The following is a 21,933-nucleotide window of genomic DNA, read 5'->3' on the forward strand; positions in this document are numbered from 1 at the left end:
TGGCGTATTCTAACTCACTTCACGACTTAATTTTGCTTACCTTGTACATTTGTCTCTGTGGATAGCATATTGTGCAGTACCATGTGCAGTATGAAAAAACAGTCATCTACGCTCTTTCCGCAAGCTTCTGACAGCTGATCAATGTTCGCCTTCAGGTGCTCCAGCAGGAATTCAACTACAACTTTCTGATCTACAATTTCTGGGTAAATCAGGTTTTTGATATCTTTGGCGCACTGGAAAGGATAGTAATATTTATTGTTTAGTTGCATTTTTATTTTTTTTATCATGTCTCATTTATGAAATATTTTACAGTAATAACATTTTGTACCTTATCAACAGTTACAGCTGAGGCAATCATGGCAGCGTGGAGTATGGCTCGTTCAATGCACATAACAGTTGATGTCAGTCTGCGACTCTCTAAGGCAGTTGTAGAGGCTGTGGTTGTTGCCGGACCCAAGATGTGTCCAGTGAACCGTTGATTTGCACTGAAGATGATGTGTTAGAGAAAACGATATTGTGAATAACGAAAAATAAATGGCTTCATTGTACATGTTGTATGGTGGACCGGTAAAAGTTTGCACTCTCTGGTCTATACGTTTTTAGCAGTAGCGTATAGCCAGGTTTTTAGTAAATGGGGACAAAGCCAAATGGTTGCCCAATGTGTCATTATTTGTCCCATTTTTAGTAACTTTACTCTTTGCCCTCTCCACATTATCACTGAACATTTTCTGTGGGTGACAATTTGCCCCTGGTTTTTAGAGCTCTGGTAGGATTAATTCTACTAAAAACTTTCCGACGGTATTTTGTATAACACCACCAATATCATGTTATCGTACTTCAAAGCTGACGGTATACTGCTGACTTTCAACAGCGCAGTTCAAACGATGTGTGCATCGGCGTCGCGTATGTATTCCTGAACAAGGCGAGTAAAATACTTAAATGGTGTACCACACACTTATTGCACAGCCACAAATGTGTAATTATTTAGTCGGGACCCAGGCCATGAGGAAGCCAGACTCAGATTTGAGAACATGTACTTACAGATCAATCCTTTGGTTTCCCTTGGCCAATTTGTATTTTTCTCCGCCTATCTCATATCCACAATCAGGGCACTTGGATTTAACAACTACTCCACCACACTATGTAAAAGAACAATAATAGCAGATTTAAACACTGCGCACACATGGTTCTACGTAAAGTTTTAGACCGCGTCAGTGTGCTTTTGTTTTTTTGTAATGGAAAATAAGAACTTACATTTCCCACGCTGTACACATGGCCGTTTGGACAAACTGAAATATGAAAAAAAAGTTAAGAATGAGCTAGCTCTGTTAACATTTCCACATAACAAAAATGCAAGGTAAGTGGTATGCATAATATTATTTTCTAATTTTACCAATTTTGAATTTATCATTTTTAATTGTTATATTGGCATCTTGCCCATTGTTTTAAAGTAATATGACGAATCCTTTCATGCAATGTATTTACTGTATTATTCAAGATACAAAAGCACATGTGATGTTTCGTTTAAAAAGAAAATTTGAAAAATATTTAAAGTTCCGTTTTTGTTTTGAGACCTTTGTCCATTTCTTTTCTATATCTGTACTATGCAAGACATTAATAACTACTTTCAGTACTGACGGGTTGGCGCCAAGATAGTTTTTAACCTCCCGCTTGAAGGTTGGAGGTAATTGAGCCAGGAAGAGCATTCCATATCTGAGCTGACTGACCTAGGACGGAAGGGGTGATCTCTGATATCTGATCACCCTTATCAACCTGGTCAGTCCAGGTTGCTCTTGTGATCACATTAAAAACGCAGAATAGGAATAAATATTAATTTTATTACCTAGCCAAGCCGTAATACCATCACCACCTACACCCACTGTGTTCTGAATTCCAAGCAGATCATCAGGCATTGTTGGAAAGTATGTCTCCTGTAAAATGATTAAATATTCTTGTTTGATATCAACACGGTTTCGAACTTGTTTAAGTAGAGTAATTTGGAATAGTTAATGCAGTTCTCTTCTTGACATTTATTTCATATATTAAAGTAATTATTCATAATAAGATGACTTCTTAGCAATGTCTTTAAAAGATCCTTAAAAAACATTAAATCCGTCATAAAACAGTCATTTTTGACACTTAGCCTAGTTATTGTTCGATGCTGGTATATAGTTAATACTCGACTACAGCCTGTTTCGGTAACAAATGCAATGTCAGAACACTTGACGGCAAGCTTGGACATGTCATTTGTTTTAACTGCTGTTTTTACATTTCCTTTAAGGGGGTACTAAACCCCTGCCCAATTGTATGCCTATTTTGCATTTTTCTCACAAATTATAGCGCATTGGTGACAAGTAAGATATGTATATTATAGGAGCAAGGACTACAACTACTGCACTGGAAATTTTATTTCAGCACAGACAACAGTTGTGGAGTTACAGTCAAAAATGCATTTTCAGTGCAGTAGTTGTAGTCCTTGCCCCTATAATATACATATCTTACTTGTCACCATTGCGTTATAATTTTTAAAAATGCAAAAATATGCACAAAATTGGCCAGGAGTGTAGTACCCAATTGTTCAATAATGGTTAATAGTTCTTTAATTGGTTGGCTCTTTGAAACCATATATGCTGCATTATCCATGGGCCATTTGGCATTTTAACCGTTTTTAATTAAATTTGGTTACTACCGATTGTGGCAATGTTTGCATTCTAGCATATAATAATGGCGACATAGTGTGATAAATGACAAGCAGTTCGGCGATAAAATTATGTTTCTTTAATTCTAGTTTTATCCTGATTTTATTTATATACATTATTAAGTATTGGATTTAATACACTTGCTAGTAACATATATAACGTGTCCCAAAAGTCTCAACACATACCATCACTTTGTTCGGGGAAGTGAGTAAACGACGCAAAGGTACAAGAAGAGAAGGAAGTGTTTCACAGCGGAGAACCTGCACGGCGTGTATAACAAGGGCAGATAACATCCGATTTGAAGGTGACTGGTCTTTGCGGACTTCCAGATGCTTGAATCCACTTGTCTGTCCCACTCTGTTGTATATTAAATCTTCGGCATGTTTTTTGACTAGACCAGCAAACTCCTATACAAAATATAAAAAATTATTCATATTTTTGTTTAATAAAATAATGTCAAATTCTTTTTAGCTTTATTTAATAATATTGCATATTCCGCGCTTATTGTTTATTTCCAATACATTGACAATCCTTCTGATGCCAATTATTTGCAATAATCTGAAAATATAATTCATAATAATAAAACTCATTATAATATAATTCATAATAATTAAACATACCGTATCCTTTGGGAACTTCACGGCTTCATTATATGCGAACGTGGATAATTCCCTTTGCATCTGTTTGGAATACAAATATATCATATGTAAGTGCGTATACTCTTAATCTTCAAAACTACCCTACATCAAGAACATTATGCAATTCATAATATTCATTATAGTTTAGCCCTTGCCTAACAAAGGAGTTGAGGTAAACCTCCTTCAAATTTGTAATGTGTGAAAATCGTAATACGCTAAAGGTTTAACGTCAGCGTTATCTCCTAGATTTCAGCTGTTAATGCCCAGATATGCCCGACATAAAAAAAAGGTAAACTAAACACGATTTGGGATACTTATAATAAACATCTAAAGTTGCAGCAAAATCCTATTGCATTGCATTCAGTATTCATTGAAGGAAATCGCATCATCTCTCATTGGATTATTCTTTTTGTTTCATGCATTTGGAGGGATCAAAACATGTGATAATCAATAACACTTGTCATTATTCACACCAGTGATCATTATTCATGTGATACATTGAAACAATAAGATTATAATATTGTGTTCAGACTAACATTAACAAGATCCTAAATGGCCTACAATTGCAAGTTGTCCTTTCAGTGGTAAAGTTACATTTAAAACAATGATTGGGAGGTGCTCACAACATATGTAACCCTTGGTTTTCCAATTCTTGTGACCTTTTTGGTAACAAAAAACATTGGACTTGTTATGTTTTAATATGGGATTAGGTAAACAATGACCACTGTGAATAATGACATTGTTTTTATTGAATATTACATGTTTTGCCCGCCTTCAAATTCACGAAACAAGAAGATTAATCCAATGAGCGCAGAAAACATTTTCTTCCATGGACACTGAATACAAGGCAATAAGATTTTGCTACAACTTTCAAATCTTGAGTTACTTTCATGTATATCTACGCTGCGACATAAATATTCGAACCATTGCAATAAAAATGCGCATAATAAATTAAAATATTCCAAATTTGGTATACAATCAACTGTTTAGGAATATTGGCCATTACTTAAAGGAGGTAATTACTTTTTTAGTAAATGTTTATTTGCAAATTGCAGGCCTAGACCTACCACTTTCCAAGGTATACAATATTTCCCCTTACCGTTAAGTCAGGGCTACTCGACCCAGCATACATTGATGTCACCTCTTGGTATATGCTCAAAAGGAAGGCCACGGCTGCAGCTTCATCTAGTTTTGATTCCTTTTTGAATACAAAAAGATAATACTTGTTAGCTGATGAAACAATAAGTTCATTAACATAATACAAATATTCGAAAAAATAACTAGATTAGTGAATAATAAACTGAAACAATCAATTATGGTGATATCAATGACGAGCTTCCTATATCATTGTATACAGTTACGTGTATTCCCGGTTTAGGGATGCATTTCGACAACGCTGGTATACCATGTCCCCTCACAGGCCCGGTCTTGCTATAAAAAAACCTAGAGTATATTAAAGTGTCTCCTTTTAAAGAAAGTATGGATATGTGTAGAGATTTTTGAGAACTCAATGGTACAAAATTTAAAACATTTTAATTCCCCCCCCCGGTCTCAATCATACGTTCACGATTCCTTACCTTCACAGCAGGTGGTACTTCAATCAATCTGACTTTGATCAAATCACGTGTCAGTTTCTCACGGAATGTGTTGTACGGCTCCCCACAAACAACAAAGTTGTCTCGAATGTCTTCACTCTAAAATTAATAAATTCATTAAAGCAAACGACGTCACTAATCGAAAAAGGTGTCTATCAAGTGGTGGTCATGGTCATAATTGCAATAACTCCGTTATTGCTGCTGTTAATTGTGGTCATAGTGTGGTTGTGATGGGGCTAGTTTTAGGGGTGGTTTAAGGTGTAGTAACAGAAAGCAATGTTTTAAATAAACATAAAACGTTTACCCATTCCTGAAGTTCCGCTGGCGCAATCCATTTCAGATCTTCCTTTTGAAAGAGCGCATTGTATTTTGCTATCCCATAACTACGACACATTTGCCTAACCAAGAATGAACAGCCCTGTCCATGATATCTGAAGAACTCCTTGGTCTCCGTATACAGCTGTGTAAATAAAATAAAATAACAATTTCAATTCTATACTTTTATATATTTCAAAGTTTGATGTTCACTCCTGTATACAAAGACAAATATGTATATTGTTTTATATGAAGTGATTATATTTTAAACTACGGTTCTTTGAATCCAAACAAGTCTTAGAGAAACATCTAATAACGAGTTATCCCGGCTCGTTATGCACTTTTTGATATTTTGTTGTTTATAGCTGTTTCTTAATGCTAATATTCTTGCTACAGTGTATAGTGATCTAAATCAGAGAGGGCTTTATAAAGTCACTTATAAAGTCTTTATTGATGAAGTCCTCCATGTAGGCTCGCACAAACTGTTCAAAGTCGTCAGTACAAATGAGCTCTTCAGTTGATAACAGGGTGTTCCAAGGTGAATCAGCCACTTGGTTGCGATACAGTCGAGCAACTGGTTGACTTTTGTTTGCAATAATACCAAGAAGTAATAGATTTTGAGTGATTTAGCCTCTATGATTGAAAAATGTATCATAGCACTATTTATCCCATGCCTTCAGTATAAATATAGAATTTTTTCTTTACAATGTCGCTCGAAACTAACCACTAAATTCATTTATTAAAATACGTATTAAAACACATGGTTCGTTGAGAGCACTTAGGTATCGTAAGTTGTTTGAAAGAAAAACGCATGACAATAATCAAGTTCTATAAGTCAGAAAAACATTTAGTGTATTGTTCTATAGTTCAGCTAGCTACGTTACGGGTAGCTGGCATTGTGTCCTATTTAAAGATGTTCAATAAAGGTACATGATCAATATCCCGGCTCGTAATGAACTTGTTGATATTTTGTTGTTTATAGCTATTTCTTAATGCTATTATTCTTACTACAGTGTAGTGATCTAAATGAAAGAGAGCTTTATAAAGTCACTTAAGTTTCTAGATGAAGTAAATTCAAGTATTAACAATGAACACATTTCAAATTTGACTGCATTTACCGTTTGTATCTGCTCAAGACATGTACTGTCATCTCCAGTCATCAAATTCAGTCGTTGTGCTGTTATGGTAATTCCAAACCGTGCATTTGCAATAGCCTCTAGGTATTCCACCGACAACCCTTGGTCAACGTCTTTATCTCTTAGCCATTCACAAGCCTTTCTCAACTTCCCTGTTGCCAACACTGCCAAACTCTCTTCTGAGCGAATGTCTTTAAAAGCGTCCTGGTTCAGTTGATTCTTTTATTTAATAATAATAATAATAATAATAATAATAATAATACTAATAATAATAATAATAATATTAATAATAATAATATTAATAATAATAATAATAATAATAATAATAATAATAATAATAATAATAATAATAACAATGACAATGATGATGATGACGATAACAATAATATATTAAATGTAATTTTATAAATGCACTGAGAACAAGTCTGTATTTAAGATAAATACATATTATGGGTTTTAGGACCAACTTTCATTGTATTATTCAATTATTGCCACAAAAGACAAAGTTGAGTGATTTTGTTCCAGATATATAACAGGAGGCAAGAATTAACTAAGTTTAATTTTTTTTGGACCATTGCATCTAACCATATCCCTGATATAACACATCGGTAAAGGTGAATTAAAGAACGGAGTAAGAGCAACCAATTTCCTTATTAATTACCTCAATGCATTGTATAAACAGCAGGCAAACTTCCTTGATTTCTTCCGGATCACGGTCAATCACTGTCTCTTGCATTTTCTTCAGATAGTCGTTGAGATACTCCACCACCTTATCACGGCTTTTGGGATACAAATTTTAGATAATATTATAACTTCTTATCGATGAATAATAAAACATACTTATAATGGATGAATAAAATGGAAATTATTGTTACCTAGTTTGTAGAAGTAGCTGCAATACAACAGATCTTGCCACTGCGTCTGGGTCGATGATATCACTCTTATATTGCTCGCTGTCCTCATCAGAGAATTTTGTGACAATTGCCAGAAGTCTCGTAATAGTTTCATCCTCAGGTGGCTCATTGTAGACAAAGCAATGAAGCGAAACAACATCCAGGAAGAATGCGTTGACATTACTTTTAAAGGATTGGAAGTTCTTCTTAGCTTTCCTGCATTTGATGATAAAATAAATATATACTCAATCCATGTACTTGACAGAAACATGGGTTATGGTTGTTGGTACCGCCACAGCCACCCTTCCATTTAAGATTCAGTACAATTTATTATATATAATCAGGTATTCCGCCTTGTCAATACTCACAAGACATACATTCATTGCTGATCTTTATAGTTCAACGCAGCAATGTCCAGGGTCAACTCATGAGTGAAGTGATGCAGCGGTTTGGAAAGAAAGCTCTGTCGATTTAGTCCAGGACATGCTTACAAGGTTATTTCGTCACTTATTTACAGACAGTTGTTCGTCACTTTCTTTTGCTCTCTATGAATAGTTCCCCAATAAGTGCAACCGGCAAGGTGTTTTCCTATTCATTTATATGGATTGACTGCATGCGCGTATTTGTTTGGGGGGCATTGGGGCGCCAGCCCCGGGGTAAAAGCAGGGGCGGCCAAAATGAAGGGGCGGCGGAAGAAGAAGGGGCGGCAAAAACAGGGGCGGCAAAAACGAAGGGGGCGGCAAAAAGAATTATTAGTAAATAAAAAATGGCGGAAAAATTTGCTGCTTTTAGGGCGCTAGTGCCTGAGACCCTTTTAAAAAAAAAATTGGGTCAACCTTTTCGGGCTGTTGAGGAAGGGGCGGCAAAATTGAATTTTCTTCAGCCCCCGGGGTTGGGGCGGCCACGGTACGCCACTGGACTGCTTTAGTATTCTAATGTTTCCACAAGTGACCATTTAGGGATGAATGAATCGGTATTCAATATTATTACAACTAGGATTGTATTTGTAATGCTATCGTTAGCGAAACATAATCTTCCTTGATAAGGTTATCCGCTTTCAATACATAGCACTATGGCACACGAAACAACATTAATACGGTATGGTATTTTCAAAACTTTCTAGCGAGCTTACCTTGCAGTTTCGTCTGGTTTAAAATCCGCTGCAAAAGCCTGTGTACATTCGGGGCACTTTGAATTCTGATGTTTTCTAACGACTTCCAAGCAACTTGTTTCGTCATTTTGATCGCATACAAAATGACCACATGGAAGCTTTACAGGTGTTCGCAAATTGTCATGACATACGGGGCACTCTTCGTCTCCATGGCTACGAAAAACATGAAAATAAATGTGCATTACCTATAAACATTGCTTGATGCATTCTGAAGTCATTTAATAAACTCACATAGGAAATTTAGTCCTTATCAACATTTTATGTCAGAAAGAGTGGTATATTTTGATTCGTATGATTTGACAAAACTTACCCAAATATCAATTTGCTTGTTTCAACGTTGATACCTTGCAGACTGCCTTCCAGGTCACGAAGATCTTCGTATTCCCGTAGCATGGGATTTTCGATAGCAATATCCTACACAAAAATAGTGCGTCATAATTTTTGGGAGAAATTATATATTATATAATTTATGGCGTAACTCTTAACGAAAAATGAATTAGCAACCTGTTAAAATGTCGTCGAAATCCTAGATGTCAGCTTAAAAGTTTAAAGCTAATAGATTTTAGCAAATCCGTAATCCTACCTTTCTTATAATGTCGCAAAAATACCTCATACAATTATGAGACAAAATACAATTGTATAATGAGCTGACGTTGTCACATACATGTATTATTAGAAAATCATACTTACCTCCCAAAATTCGGTTGCAGAATCAAAAAGACAAGTGGGTACATCTGGAGCTGAGCACACACGTTCGTAGAAAAGAACCAGTATCGATATTCGTAGCCACGTGGACCTGTTTAAGTTAAATTATGGGATAGGCCTTAACTGTTTTAAGTTATCGACTCAAATACATTAGCCATTGGCAATCGGGATCTCCATTGGTACAAAACAGTGGCGGCTCTACGGGGGGGATTCCCCATTTTTTTTCTTGCCCCCCCCAGTTTGCCCCCCACCCACTTTTGAGGCAAAACCCAAAAAATCACTTACATTTCCAGTTTTTGCAGCAATTTTACTGCCCCTGAAATTCACTTTGCCCCTAGCCCATGCCCCCCCGCAAAAAATTCCTGGCGCCGCCACTGGTACGAAAGAATATTTCTTGATGTTTGATATGCCTTGTACATTATTTCCAAAAATAGTCACAATTGGAGACAAAAATGAGAACAGCGGATTTCTTACTGAAGCTTCGAATAGAAAACCACATGATGGTCGATATGTGTAATTGATACTAGGGCACCTTTGGCACTAAAGCCTCGCCTGAATTGGGCATTACTGGAAATACATTATTTGCTCTTCAACGAAAGACATAATTTCATATATAGGTCTCAAATAAATCCTCTAGATACTTATCCGGGACAAAAATACGATTTTTAAGTATCAGTAAAATCGAAGCAATTAACAATTCGACCTATAAATAACTTTGAACCTTAGAGGACATCTCTCTCACACTTTCACATTTATTTCTAACAAGTATTTGATTAATCAGAGCCATGCTCTGAAATATTTTTTAAAAATATTGTAACGCCTTGGTGACATTTGACCTTATTGCCTTTGACACCGCACTTTCCCATAAAAAGTACATGGACTTTATAATGATCATTGATCTCGAACTTCCAGGGAAACATTTATTTTTAGTAATTGTACATTGTTGACCTCATTCAACCCAAAGATCACCCATTATCTAAACATCCTTCAGGGTACGGTAAGTCCCCTACCAAATGAGCATTGCTACCAAGTTGGGTTTCACTTGTCTTGGCAATTTCGGAATGGCATATATTTTACGAAACTTTCAGAACTAGTGACTGCATTGGCTCCGAACAAATTCAGGCGGGAAAATAGTTTACATACACCATTAAGGGAGTGATTAAGTGCTCCAGTGAAAAAGAAAATTTAGGAATAACTATCAAGCTGAAAGGTAATGTAACCAATATAACCAATAAATTACAATGTACCTAGTGTCATCGAAGTCGTCACGTGAAAGGGCACCATATGTGTCTAGGCTCCCAACTACGACTGATTCTATCACATTGTCTATGATTGGTTTAGCTGCTTTGACTCGCTTTAACCACGCGATGTGTTTCCCTTGATCCAATTCGCCATCTTTAGGTTGTAGAGATTCAACAGTGAGTATCAGGACCTTCACATCAAGTGTCTTGGATGGAAAGTTATTTATAAAACATATAAAAAAGAAATTATTCCGATAAGACTTCTTTTTAGAAAACAAGCTAGAAGAAATAATAGAAAGGCGTTTTAGAAAACAATCAACCTTTACGTGTTTGCCCTTTGGCGTTGATGAATTTATTTAAAAAGAAAAACGTTGGTCTATCTAAAACAAGCATATGCTTTACCTTTTCAGTTTCTGAAGTTGTTAGTACCTCCGCATTGTCTTCATTCATCACATCAGGGTTCGTATCCACAAGACGCGCGAAGTTGTAGAAAACATTTTCTAGTCTGTGGTAAGCAAGGTGAACGGCTACTAATGTCTCCATTATGTTGGCATATGGATCAATTTCTAATTGTTCGGCAACTTCATGGGTAGCCTGTAGCAGTTCCTCAAATACGCACTGAAAGAGAAATGTGTTATTTTGAGAGTGTGGACCTTTAACCGTGGGAAGGGGCTCGGGTTATCGTAGACTTCTCCGTAGTCCACTCAGGGCCGTTCCGACTAGGGCGGCAAACGCAGAGGGGCACAAAAAAAAAGAGATAAAAGGAAAGAAGACACGGGGCGGAGAAAAAGAAAGAAGAAATGGGGCGGAGAAAAAGAAAGAAGAAACGGGCGTGGGCAGTATACAAATAGGTCAAAACTAATGAGTTTTCAAGAGGGTAACCCTCCTGTAACACTTTTTTGGTATGCATTGGCGGGGCGGCAGGGAGAGGCTTTGCCTAGGGCGGCAAAATCCCTAGGAACGGGCTTGAGTCCACTTGCCAGTTGTGCATACTCTGGCTATTACATGCTTAAAACTCTGATTTAATCAATGTGTGCACAATTGATAGATTTTCACAACTGATCTTTTCAGTCACCGTACGCCCTCTGTTTGTTAGCTTCCCAAGTGATTTTTAACTCGGATAATAAACAGATTGGCAGATTCTAAAATTAGAATTGTTCAGTATTGAAGTGCCATCATAATTATGCCATTATGATATGTTGCATTCAATAATATAAGCCTACGTATACTTTACTTTTACTGTCACAAATATTATTATATAAACTTTTTCATAACCATTTTATACTAGTATTTTGATGTAATAAATATCAGTATAATTTCGAGTTCAACTGAATGCGTTCATCATGATTAATAACATTTTTATTTATCAAAAATCGACTATTGCATAGTCTAGGGTTATCGATCCATAGCGCTTATTTTAAAATAATCATTCATACATGACCTGGTATAAGCGCCAGGCAGCTGATGGATATATTGGCAAATCAACCCATCGTTACTATCATTTGTCTTAGTGAAAGTATTGAACATTTTCAAAATGACATGATAAATGCAATCAAATTAACAAACCGCACGTATCACGTATCAAACATCATTATACCGTAAAATTCCGTCTACAAGCATATATATGCCTCTAAACGAGGTTTTTTTTGACACAAGAGACAAGAGGCTCTCAACAAAAACGTTATTTGGAGTTTGAACAACTATATTACTGATAAAGGCGGCTGTACAAACATGTATATTTGTAAGACCAATCTATTGCAATGTTTTTGAGAAGGGTATTGGCCTTTCATATCTTTCGTTAAAAAAAACAACCTCGTTTAGAGGCATATATGCTTCTAGACAGAATTCTACGGTATTTTTCTTTTTCCTTCGTTTCTTAAATCTTTTTTGTTTCTAATCATTCTTTTTTAAGTCAAGGTTTTACCTTCCTCTCCAGTTGGCGGGATTCGTCGTCATTTGTTCTGAATCTATACACCATATTGATGAAGTCCTCCATGTAGGCTCGCACAAACTGTTCAAAGTCGTCAGTAGAAATGAGCTCTTCAGTTGATAACAGGGTGTTCCAAGGTGAATCAGCCACTTGGTTGCGATACAGTCGAGCAACTGGTTGACTTGTGTTTGCTATAATACAATGAAATTAATAGATTTAGAGTGATTTAGCCTCTATGATTGAAAAAATGACCCACTTTACCTGCTGCTGTGGGTATGTTATCAGAGAGCACACGTATATCATAGCAATATTTATCTCCTGCCTTCAGTAATATAGAAATTTTCTTCACAATGTCGCTCACAGCTTATTTATTTATTTATTTATTAAAATACGTATTAAAACACATGGTTCGTTGAGAGCACTTAGGTATTATAAGTTGTTTTAAAGAATAACCCATGACAATAATCAAGTACTGTCAAGTCCGAAGTAAGTCCTGAAGTTAAGCTAGCTACGTTACGGGTATCAACAAATGGATTGTGTCCTATTTAAAAATGTTTAATTTAAGGTGCATGATCAATGTCAGATTAGCATTTACATACGCGCGGTGATATTTATCAAGAGTATTTTACTTGAGAACACTAGACGATGAAAAAAAAAAAGACTTAGGCACGAAAACAGCAAGCTACATGATTAAAAAAGATGGGGTTTAATGACATTTTGAAAGAACCAATAATATCATATAGGTAGGAGAGTCAAAACCTACCCACCGTGACGTCATATGCCGCCATCTTGTGGGTACACGCTGCGATGATCGTTCGATCTCCATGCGTGAACAGCAAAATCACTGCGTCGATGCGTGAAAACAGCTGCGTGGCAAGCTGCGCCCTGCGCGCAGTGTCTGGCGCATGAACACGCGTATCATTTGTACCCACAAGATGGCGAAAGGCTGACGGCCTCTATATGCAGAAATTGTTTCAAATACCTTTCTTCTCTAGGGCTGTTCGGTATTTGGACTCCATGTTTTCCTTCAGCAGCCACGAAAATGGTACTTTTGCAGCAAAGTGGCGTTCTCCTGCACCCATTATCTTCACTGGAGCTCTATCTCTCATCACATTGTCTTTCGGCGATATGAAGTCTGTGTAGTGTAATGGACTCAGTGTGGAATCTGCAAATATGGCCAACCACAATCTATGCTGCCAATTGTCACCTGTCCCTAGCAACTCGAGATTTTCATTGTAGTCGGTAAAGGCGTACAACTCTGAAGCCAATGGACTCACAATTGCAGACAAACGATACCATATTGCTCTCCTAATTCAAAACAGGGAAAAGATAAATAATAGTAAGTCACTCTTGTAAAAAGAAATAGACTGTGGAACTTTGTTTTGAACAAAAGAGTGCATCAAAAATATAAATTGTGCTTGTTTAGGCATATGAACCAAAATAGTTCGATCTTCCCGATGCTTGGTCAATCCTTATTATTTATGAAATATCAATTGGCTATTATTGATTGTTATAAGATTTAATCTTTGTACGTAATACATTATCCAATACAATTTTACCAGTACTTCTGCTAGTCAATAGTTCATTAATAACAAGAATCGAAGCAGCATCGACGGTCGATACAAAGATCGAACAAATTTGGCTCTGGTACCTTATGCAGAATATAAGTTATTCACTCTTATTTTATTTTGTAAAATATAAAACACAAGTTCTCTCTATAACCATTAGCATGTCTAGGTATTCAATTAAAAATACTCAGTCATGTATTTTACCTGAAGGTTCCTCCTCTGTGGGCTTCTGTTACTGCAAGTGCTTCTGAGGTAAGCCACGCATCGCCTGTACTGCCCTTCTTCTCATCCATTTCATCTAGGAGTAGTGCTAAGCGTTCTTTAGCAACAGTTAAGAATGTTGTCTTTTCAACTGTAGTTTAAGGTTAGTATTGAGAATAAGGACATAATTATAGTTGTGTATATAAACAGCAGTGGCAAAATGTTTATGCAATCATCTTCAGATTATTTTTGACTATTATAAAAGAATAAAATCTTTAGAATAACGGAACATTTATTATACTTTGTACACTTCTACAATATTAGATGTAACAGTTTACATATTATACGTGTTTAGGTAAATTTGTTTTGGACAACCTTTGTCATCAGACGCATCTTCTCTCAACAATTCACGCAGACGCTCCCTTCGTGGTTTGGCGAGTCCAGTACACTGTTCGTTGTCTCTGACACGGGACATTGCATCCAGGAAACTTTCCGCCATCAACATTGTAGAATCGACTACTACTTCTTCGCTTTGTTTTAACAAGCTTCCAACACTTCGACCTTTAAGCTGTGCTATAACTGGCCGATCTGGTCGTGCGTCCTTTAGGTCATCAATATGCGTGAAGTCCCATGCGCCACCTGAAAACAGAAATTTGGAATATGATTAACGCCCGGGATTAACGAATTGAAACTTTACAGAGATTTGCTGGGCAATTAAATGTCCAACAAAACATACCCATATGTGGACACATATTTTTAAAAAAAATAAGGTTCCTTCCCGGGTTCCTTTGGAATCTAGTTGGAGTGTGAGGTATGGTAAATAATAATAACCGACTTTTGCATTAAAAGCGGGGAGGATTGTACTGATTGTGTACAAGACTTACCTTGGAACCCTTGAAAACGTCGATGTACACGTGGTAACTGGTTGATAAGAATAACATGGGCGGGTTTCAGGTTCGCCTTGGTCTCCTTAGCCTGATTTTTCTCATCATGAACACAGTAAGCTGCGCACACAATGAGCTCATTATTCTCGTCAGCATTCTCACACTGTACCAGAAGAATCTGCTCACTTTCTTTGCATTTCTCTAACACATCCCTGAACAAGAAAATACAAAAATCATACCAAGTGTACGAATAAAATAGCAATGCATTGTTTTAATACAACACTGTTGCATTATATCTGAATTTATTTGATTTTAAAAATACAACTGACCGTATCTTGTTGCAAAATTCACTCTGAGTTTTGAATGTCTTCAGTCGAATATCGTGAATCTGCTTCTCATCAATCTCCAATGCCTTGGCAAGAATGGGAAGGTCGTCTCTGACAAGAACTCGTGAGTGTGTGGTCACCTTTTCAGCAAAGAAAAATAACACAAAATAGAGATAATCTAACAACTGTAACCAATATAAAGCACTTTATAAAGCAGATTTACTGAGGTAAGACGTAAAATATATTGAACATGATATATAACTAATCATAATAACAATCAAATTCATAAGAATTAACTTGGAAAAATCAATATGAAATCTTTATTACAACATCATAAAAAATGCAAAAATCTTCATCAGCAATTCGGTCATTGATCTGCAATAAGTGGAGTAAACAGTTAAGTTCCCCGTCCCGATTCTGTCTGACTGTCCCAACCCCTCAACTCCCTCCCTATCTGGTTACACTACTCATCACTATCACCCTCTTTATCCTTATCGTAAGTTCTTACTTGAACCATGATGCCGTCGTTTTCTTTCTCCCGGTTCTCTCTCAAGCGACAGTTTAGGAAGTTCTGTAGACTTGTATGATGCTGTTCGGTGAAGTACATGTCGAAAATAGAATCCGCTTCATGGCTCAATGCGAGACTTTTTCGCACTCTTATGACAGCTTCTGGGGTCGCACATTCCAATAGTAGACTCTTCACGCGATCATTGATCTAATAGTTATAACATTGATTTGAAAATGTATCATTTTGCTTTATAAAGCAATATAATTAAAACATCAAAAAGAACATATAGCTGCATGAATTGAAATTACATCACATTTGTTTAATGATGAAACATTTCGATCACAGTCTGTGTTTTCAGCTCTCGAAAGTCGTCATTATTATACATGTGGCGCCATATGGGAAAAGCGGTCACTAGCAATATTAAATAGCAAATAGATATTTGTTAAATTATGGAAGCAAAATTTTACTTACTGTCTGTCTCCATTGTTCATCTCCTTCGTGAGCGCCAATTTCAAGACTGGCTTGGAAAACAAGGGCGGCAACCATGTCATTGTTGAATCCTACAAATGCGTCACGTTCTTTCAAGTTCGAGCTGTAATAATAATAATAATAATAATAATAAAAACAACAAAAGAATAATAAGATAAATAAGGTAAAGATATATCAGAATCACAGGAAAATCCATATTAGTGTTTACTTCCCGAACTTTTCAAATTGTATAAATTTAAGTTCAAATTGTATAAATTTAAGTTATCGAAAGGTATACCTATTTAAAAATGGTGAAGACTACATTATAATTAAAGTGGAAAAAACAAATCAAAGCTTAGTATTTACCGTTTGCCCATGTATGCCATATTGATTGTTGAGAAGTTTTTCACCCATATGTCCAGGTGCTGTTGAATTTCTTTCTCTGCCTCAGTAAGCATCGAGTCAGTGGCAAGGAAGTGCTTTTCTAAGCGGTTCAGAAGCGGTGCTGGAAAACGTTCGTGAACTACGTTTTTGTCTGCAAGTACAACCAGTCTGAAATGAGAAATATAAAATATACTATTTAACAGAGGTCAATTTAAAAAAAATCAAGGCTTCTTCAATATCTTTCAAAGGTAACCCGCTTTAATAAACATCGATTTGATAGAAATGAAGTGACACCTACAAGCCATTCAGGAGGTAGCTCAAAACAAATATCAATTGATAAGACGAATTTAGCATACATTACCTGAAGTTTTTGTCCACACGGCATTTAAATCGGTTCGTTCCGAGTCCAAGATCAACATAGCGTTGGCCACCAAAGTATACGTAATACTGGTTGAGCGCATCATACAGACTTTCGTACAGATTCTCCATGTTCAGTAGGACAACAGTCTTGCCAGCCTCCATAAGTCTCTTGACACGATTGATATCTTTGCACACCTTCATATATGAATGATAACAAAATCAGCACATATGTGACTATCCAGTACAACTGAGCCCTGAAGTCGCCAATCATCATTTTTGAGATATTCAACCAAAATATTCTGCTTGAAATTAGCTTTAAAATTATGTATATCATGTCTATAGTACTTGACATTTAAGTAGTGAAAAATCAATAAAACAGTCAATAAATCATTTGTTTCCTATTGTTTATTGTTAAGTTCAATGGAGCATATCTCAATAGTGGCACTGGCGACATCCCGGCTCAGTTGTGGTGGATGGTCACATATTAGGTTGATGTTATGTTATGACCTTACGTAATATTGTTGGGTTTTAGACTTTTAGTGGTGATAAGCTGATACATAATAGACATGAGGAGATCAATACATTGCCTAAAAGTTTATAGTTTTAGGCAATGTATTGATCTGCAGCTTATGTCTATCTTATGTATAGATATATGCAGGCCAAAAGCCTAAAGCTGTCACTGCAAGTGAACCATTAACTTCTATAAAAACATACAATAGTGTTATGCGCCCCAACATATTCCTGTCACTGCAAGTGAACCATTAACTTCTATAAAACCATACAATAGTGTTATGCGCCCCAAAATATTCCACAACATTTGCTAGAAATTATGTGTTTTGTCATCAGGCATTAGTTTTCACTTGTTTTGATATTTATCTCTATTGGTTTGTATCCAGAATATTCTATGTACAAACCAATGGAAATAAATATCAAAACTAATATCTGAAGACAGCTCTAATGACAAAACACGTAACTTTTAGCAAATCCACACAAAATGACAAACACAAATAACACAGGAATAAGTTGCCAATACTTTTTGAAATTAGTTTCAAAAAATTAAAAGCAAGTTTCCACATTGAATAAATGAAAGCCAGTGACAAAATTGGTAATGAAAAAAAATGGGTATTAAACTGAAGGCCTATTGATAATAAAATCATTATTCTTCTCCATCAGACTCATTACTTCAGTTGGAAGAGCATTAGACCGGTCATCCGAAAGTTCCCGGTTCAAATCCTGGATTTTTTTCACTGACCGTCGGTTATATATGTGAAGAACGTTTAAAATGTGAGTGAGAATAACACGTGTTGTTGGCAGAACCACTAGGTGAAATACTTATATTATACCAACCTGTGTGAACTGCTGGTCAAATTCAAAGCTACTACCAAATATAACATTTGCATCGAATTGTCTCAGAAGCTGTTGCTCCAGAATTGGAAGTGTAGCATTCAGGTTCTCGGTTATGACAAGTAGGTATCGGCTTTCTCTGATTGTTTGAATAACAAAAAAACTATCACCACTTACTAGTTCCTAGTTATAATGAACAACTACAACTACTACTTATGTGTAATGTAAATGTGCATGTCCATCATTCACATCATGGCTGTAGGTCAGGGTTATACCTAAAGCAAGATTATTAAGGCGTGACCCAAAAATATTATTTTGAAATATTTATGGATGTTTTCTGGGTTATGTGCTCAGGGGAAAAATCCAAATACATAACCTAATTTGACTATATTTTAATGCTCTGCGTGCTAGCCATGCGCTTCAATGGAAAAAGTTCAAGTTTTGAAACATTTTCTCAAAATATCAAGAGCTATCTTAAGAACTACTGAATCAATACTAGGCTTGTTTGTACTCATTTTAATGCATTTTTCATGCTGGTTCCAAATATGGCCATGAAAATTTACATTTCTGAAATTTTTGAATTATTTAAAAAAAAATTGAGACTTGTCGTCTGTAGTCGACACCCGCGTGAAGAGAGTTAATATCAAACATTTTAAAAACCCTCATTAAAACACCAAACAAATCATAACATAACACTAGGAATGTTCAGGTTATAGACCTCGTGAACAACAGAAGTACGAGGATATAACAAAATTACAGGAAATAGAGTAAATAACATCATTTTAAGAACATTAAAACAAAGCTAAATACCCGTATGGCGTATCGTTTCCTTCTAAGCTTGACTTGAGTAGTTGTGCAGAGGTTTCTTGTCGTTGTTGGGGATCCTGAATAAAAATATTAAACAATGATTTAGAAATAATCTTACTTGTACTCGTTACCAATGCATAAATATGAAGAGTATAGATGCCCTTTTCAAACGTTTTTTATATTTGGCGAGTTATATATTTGCCGCAAATCGAGAAAAGTGCAAATATCGATTTTGCCTCTGAACTAAACGCACTGTCTCAATATTTACTGATCACCTTTTTCTTGGGGGTTCCATTAAATAAAAACGGTTTTAAAATGTTAAAATATTTTCGGCCATTTAGAAGATATACAGAAGATATAACTCCACCCTTTCAGAGACTGAAATCTCTGCGCTGGGATTGCATGCTTTATATTTTCTGATTGCCTATTGAAATATTATCCCCGATTGATGGAGATTCTCATTATATTGATGATTAGTAGACATTTGGTTCTTACTGGGTAAAGTTGCAATTCTTCACGGAATATTTTCAAAGGGTCATTTGATCCCAGTAAACCTCCGAAATTCCGTCGCACTGCGTGTTCTATATCTTGTTGGGTTGGTTCTGTGTTTGAAGTCTTCACTGAGCTGAAGATCATTTTGATCAAGCTGCAAAAAAAGGTTGGTTGAATTTAAAATGACTGTGCACATAATTATACAAAATGACAACAGCAGCAACAACGAAATACTACTCTCTAAATGTAAAACAGTGAAATTTTCACTCCCAGTCAAGAGTGATCTGATTTTCACTCTTATCGAGTAAAATTGGCTCCTATTCGAGTGACAAGAGAGTACTATAATTCACTCTAAAAAGATCGATAATTTTCACTCAATTAAGAGTGAATTACCACTTTTTTGGAGTAAGAGTCATTTCATTTCCACTCTTTTGAGAGTGGGTTTCAGTCTTTTTAAGAGTGAAAAAGCACTCTTTTCACTCTTTACAAAGAGTGATTTTCACTCTTCAAGTACTGGTCCCTAGAGTCACTTTTTGTAAGAGTGAAAATTCACTCTAAAAGAGTGAATTTTCACTCTTTTACATTAAAGCCTTAATGTACGATCTTTTTAAATTTTTAGATTTTTCTTTTTTCTTCTAAAATGATAATATGCAATCATTGTGAAAGTTCCCAATACATTTGGACGCGAAAAACATTGGGAATTTGCAAAGAAACAACATCATAAACTTCACCTCTATCACTCGAAACATCTCGCACTATTTAGATTAGGACAGCGAGTGCGGCCTCAGAGTTAGTCTCCTACGCTGCCAGTTTGGTTACGCTCCCTCCACATGTGGAGGGAGCGTAACCAAGCTAGTTTTGTACGAGACTACGGTTTGCGATCGTGGCCGACATAAAGTCATAATCTAAAATTATGACTTTATGTCGGACCAACAGAAAATCGTCCCGTTTTACTACAAATAGGACGAATTTGACAGTTTGCTCATAGATTTAAGTTAGAACATGTGTAAGTATTACAAATATGCCAAAAAATCGGTTTTGAAAAAAATAAAGGTAAATTCTGAAAAAAGATCGTACATTACGACTTTAAGAGAGTAAGTAGATGATCATCTGTTACTTATTATATATAACATGTTTCACATAAGAATGGCTTGGTTGGAGGAGTTGAAAAATAATCTTATAACAACCTTTTCAGTCGCATGCTTACCTGTAGTAGTCTCTGAGACCAAAGAACTGCTTTTCCTGATTTTGGTATAATGCCAAGTAAGCCTTCGCCAAAGCAGGAATTTTGGGTTCTATTGCTTCTAAGGCGACTTTGTCTGTAGTACATATACCCCTGTATTTTTTCAAGAAGAAATACTTATAATATGTATTACATTACAAAATAACAGTATTTTATATCAAAATAAACCTTGTAATAGGTGTACAGCGATTTATGAACTTCTTTTTAGGGACATACTTTTATCTCGTTTTGTAAGACTTTGTTTGTTTTTCGATGGACGTGAAACTGGATTATTATTATTTTATACTTATAATCATTATCATCATTATCATTATCATTATCATTATCATTATCATTATCATTATTATTATTATTATTATTACTACTTTTCAAAGGTTTTGCTTAATTGTGTATGTATAGTTTAAATGTTTGCAAAAAATTGAAGTGATCAAATAAATATGTGTACGAAGAATAACATATTTAATGAATGTTTGAATGTCTAACATAAATACAATTTTTCCGCAAAGCAAGAGCTATACAAATACATGTACAGACAAAAACACTAAACGACAACGACAATATACCTGGCAGTTCCTTGTAACTCATTTTCGTCTGGCTCATCTCGTGATACACCAATTCCTCTGTTCATCTTTGCAGGATCTAGAGCCCAATTCGATATCCCGATGAAAGCGACTTTCTTGTGTTTCGGAACATCTAATTCATCTTCATCGGAGCCAGTCTCAAGCAGTGGATGAAGGCTCTAAACAAGGCAATGTTATTATATTCAAGGTATTTAATTCTTAAGGTATCTTAAAAGATCTACAAGTCTATAGGTCTGGAAACTTAATCAATACCTATAAAAATGATTGGTACTCATCAGTTTTGCTGTCTAATGAAACACCTGCTTTTTCCAAATTCAACAATAAAACCTCTTGAAATGACTATTTATGAAATATGAAATACATATGAAATTTATAACCATTTATAACCAAAATTAACAAATAAGATGACTGCTTTACTGTATTTTGATGTGACTGTCTTGGTCA

General features: G+C 35.7%; 1 protein-coding gene across 1 annotated transcript in view; it reads right to left on the minus strand.

Annotated features, from left to right (window-relative positions):
• LOC140162981 (E3 ubiquitin-protein ligase rnf213-alpha-like) overlaps positions 1-21,933 on the minus strand; it is a 64,631-nt gene that overhangs the window by 9,210 nt on the left and 33,488 nt on the right. The window contains exons 43-75 of the mRNA XM_072186307.1: positions 21,472-21,647; positions 20,873-21,001; positions 19,669-19,819; positions 19,177-19,250; positions 18,370-18,505; positions 17,024-17,217; positions 16,645-16,830; positions 16,282-16,402; positions 15,811-16,017; positions 15,306-15,442; positions 14,977-15,188; positions 14,468-14,731; positions 14,096-14,243; positions 13,306-13,631; positions 12,318-12,514; positions 10,796-11,011; positions 10,400-10,599; positions 9,138-9,243; positions 8,758-8,861; positions 8,409-8,600; positions 7,259-7,492; positions 7,045-7,162; positions 6,366-6,602; positions 5,237-5,392; positions 4,915-5,031; positions 4,437-4,535; positions 3,320-3,379; positions 2,885-3,106; positions 1,844-1,931; positions 1,255-1,289; positions 1,042-1,139; positions 329-485; positions 41-233 (exon numbers count right to left, since the gene is read on the minus strand). Of these exons, the coding sequence (XP_072042408.1) occupies positions 41-233; positions 329-485; positions 1,042-1,139; positions 1,255-1,289; positions 1,844-1,931; positions 2,885-3,106; positions 3,320-3,379; positions 4,437-4,535; positions 4,915-5,031; positions 5,237-5,392; positions 6,366-6,602; positions 7,045-7,162; positions 7,259-7,492; positions 8,409-8,600; positions 8,758-8,861; positions 9,138-9,243; positions 10,400-10,599; positions 10,796-11,011; positions 12,318-12,514; positions 13,306-13,631; positions 14,096-14,243; positions 14,468-14,731; positions 14,977-15,188; positions 15,306-15,442; positions 15,811-16,017; positions 16,282-16,402; positions 16,645-16,830; positions 17,024-17,217; positions 18,370-18,505; positions 19,177-19,250; positions 19,669-19,819; positions 20,873-21,001; positions 21,472-21,647 (5,290 nt within the window). The remainder of the gene's footprint in view (positions 1-40; positions 234-328; positions 486-1,041; positions 1,140-1,254; positions 1,290-1,843; positions 1,932-2,884; positions 3,107-3,319; positions 3,380-4,436; positions 4,536-4,914; positions 5,032-5,236; positions 5,393-6,365; positions 6,603-7,044; positions 7,163-7,258; positions 7,493-8,408; positions 8,601-8,757; positions 8,862-9,137; positions 9,244-10,399; positions 10,600-10,795; positions 11,012-12,317; positions 12,515-13,305; positions 13,632-14,095; positions 14,244-14,467; positions 14,732-14,976; positions 15,189-15,305; positions 15,443-15,810; positions 16,018-16,281; positions 16,403-16,644; positions 16,831-17,023; positions 17,218-18,369; positions 18,506-19,176; positions 19,251-19,668; positions 19,820-20,872; positions 21,002-21,471; positions 21,648-21,933) is intronic.

Source organism: Amphiura filiformis, chromosome 10 (assembly GCF_039555335.1).
Source record: "Amphiura filiformis chromosome 10, Afil_fr2py, whole genome shotgun sequence".
Lineage (NCBI taxonomy): Eukaryota > Metazoa > Echinodermata > Ophiuroidea > Amphilepidida > Amphiuridae > Amphiura > Amphiura filiformis.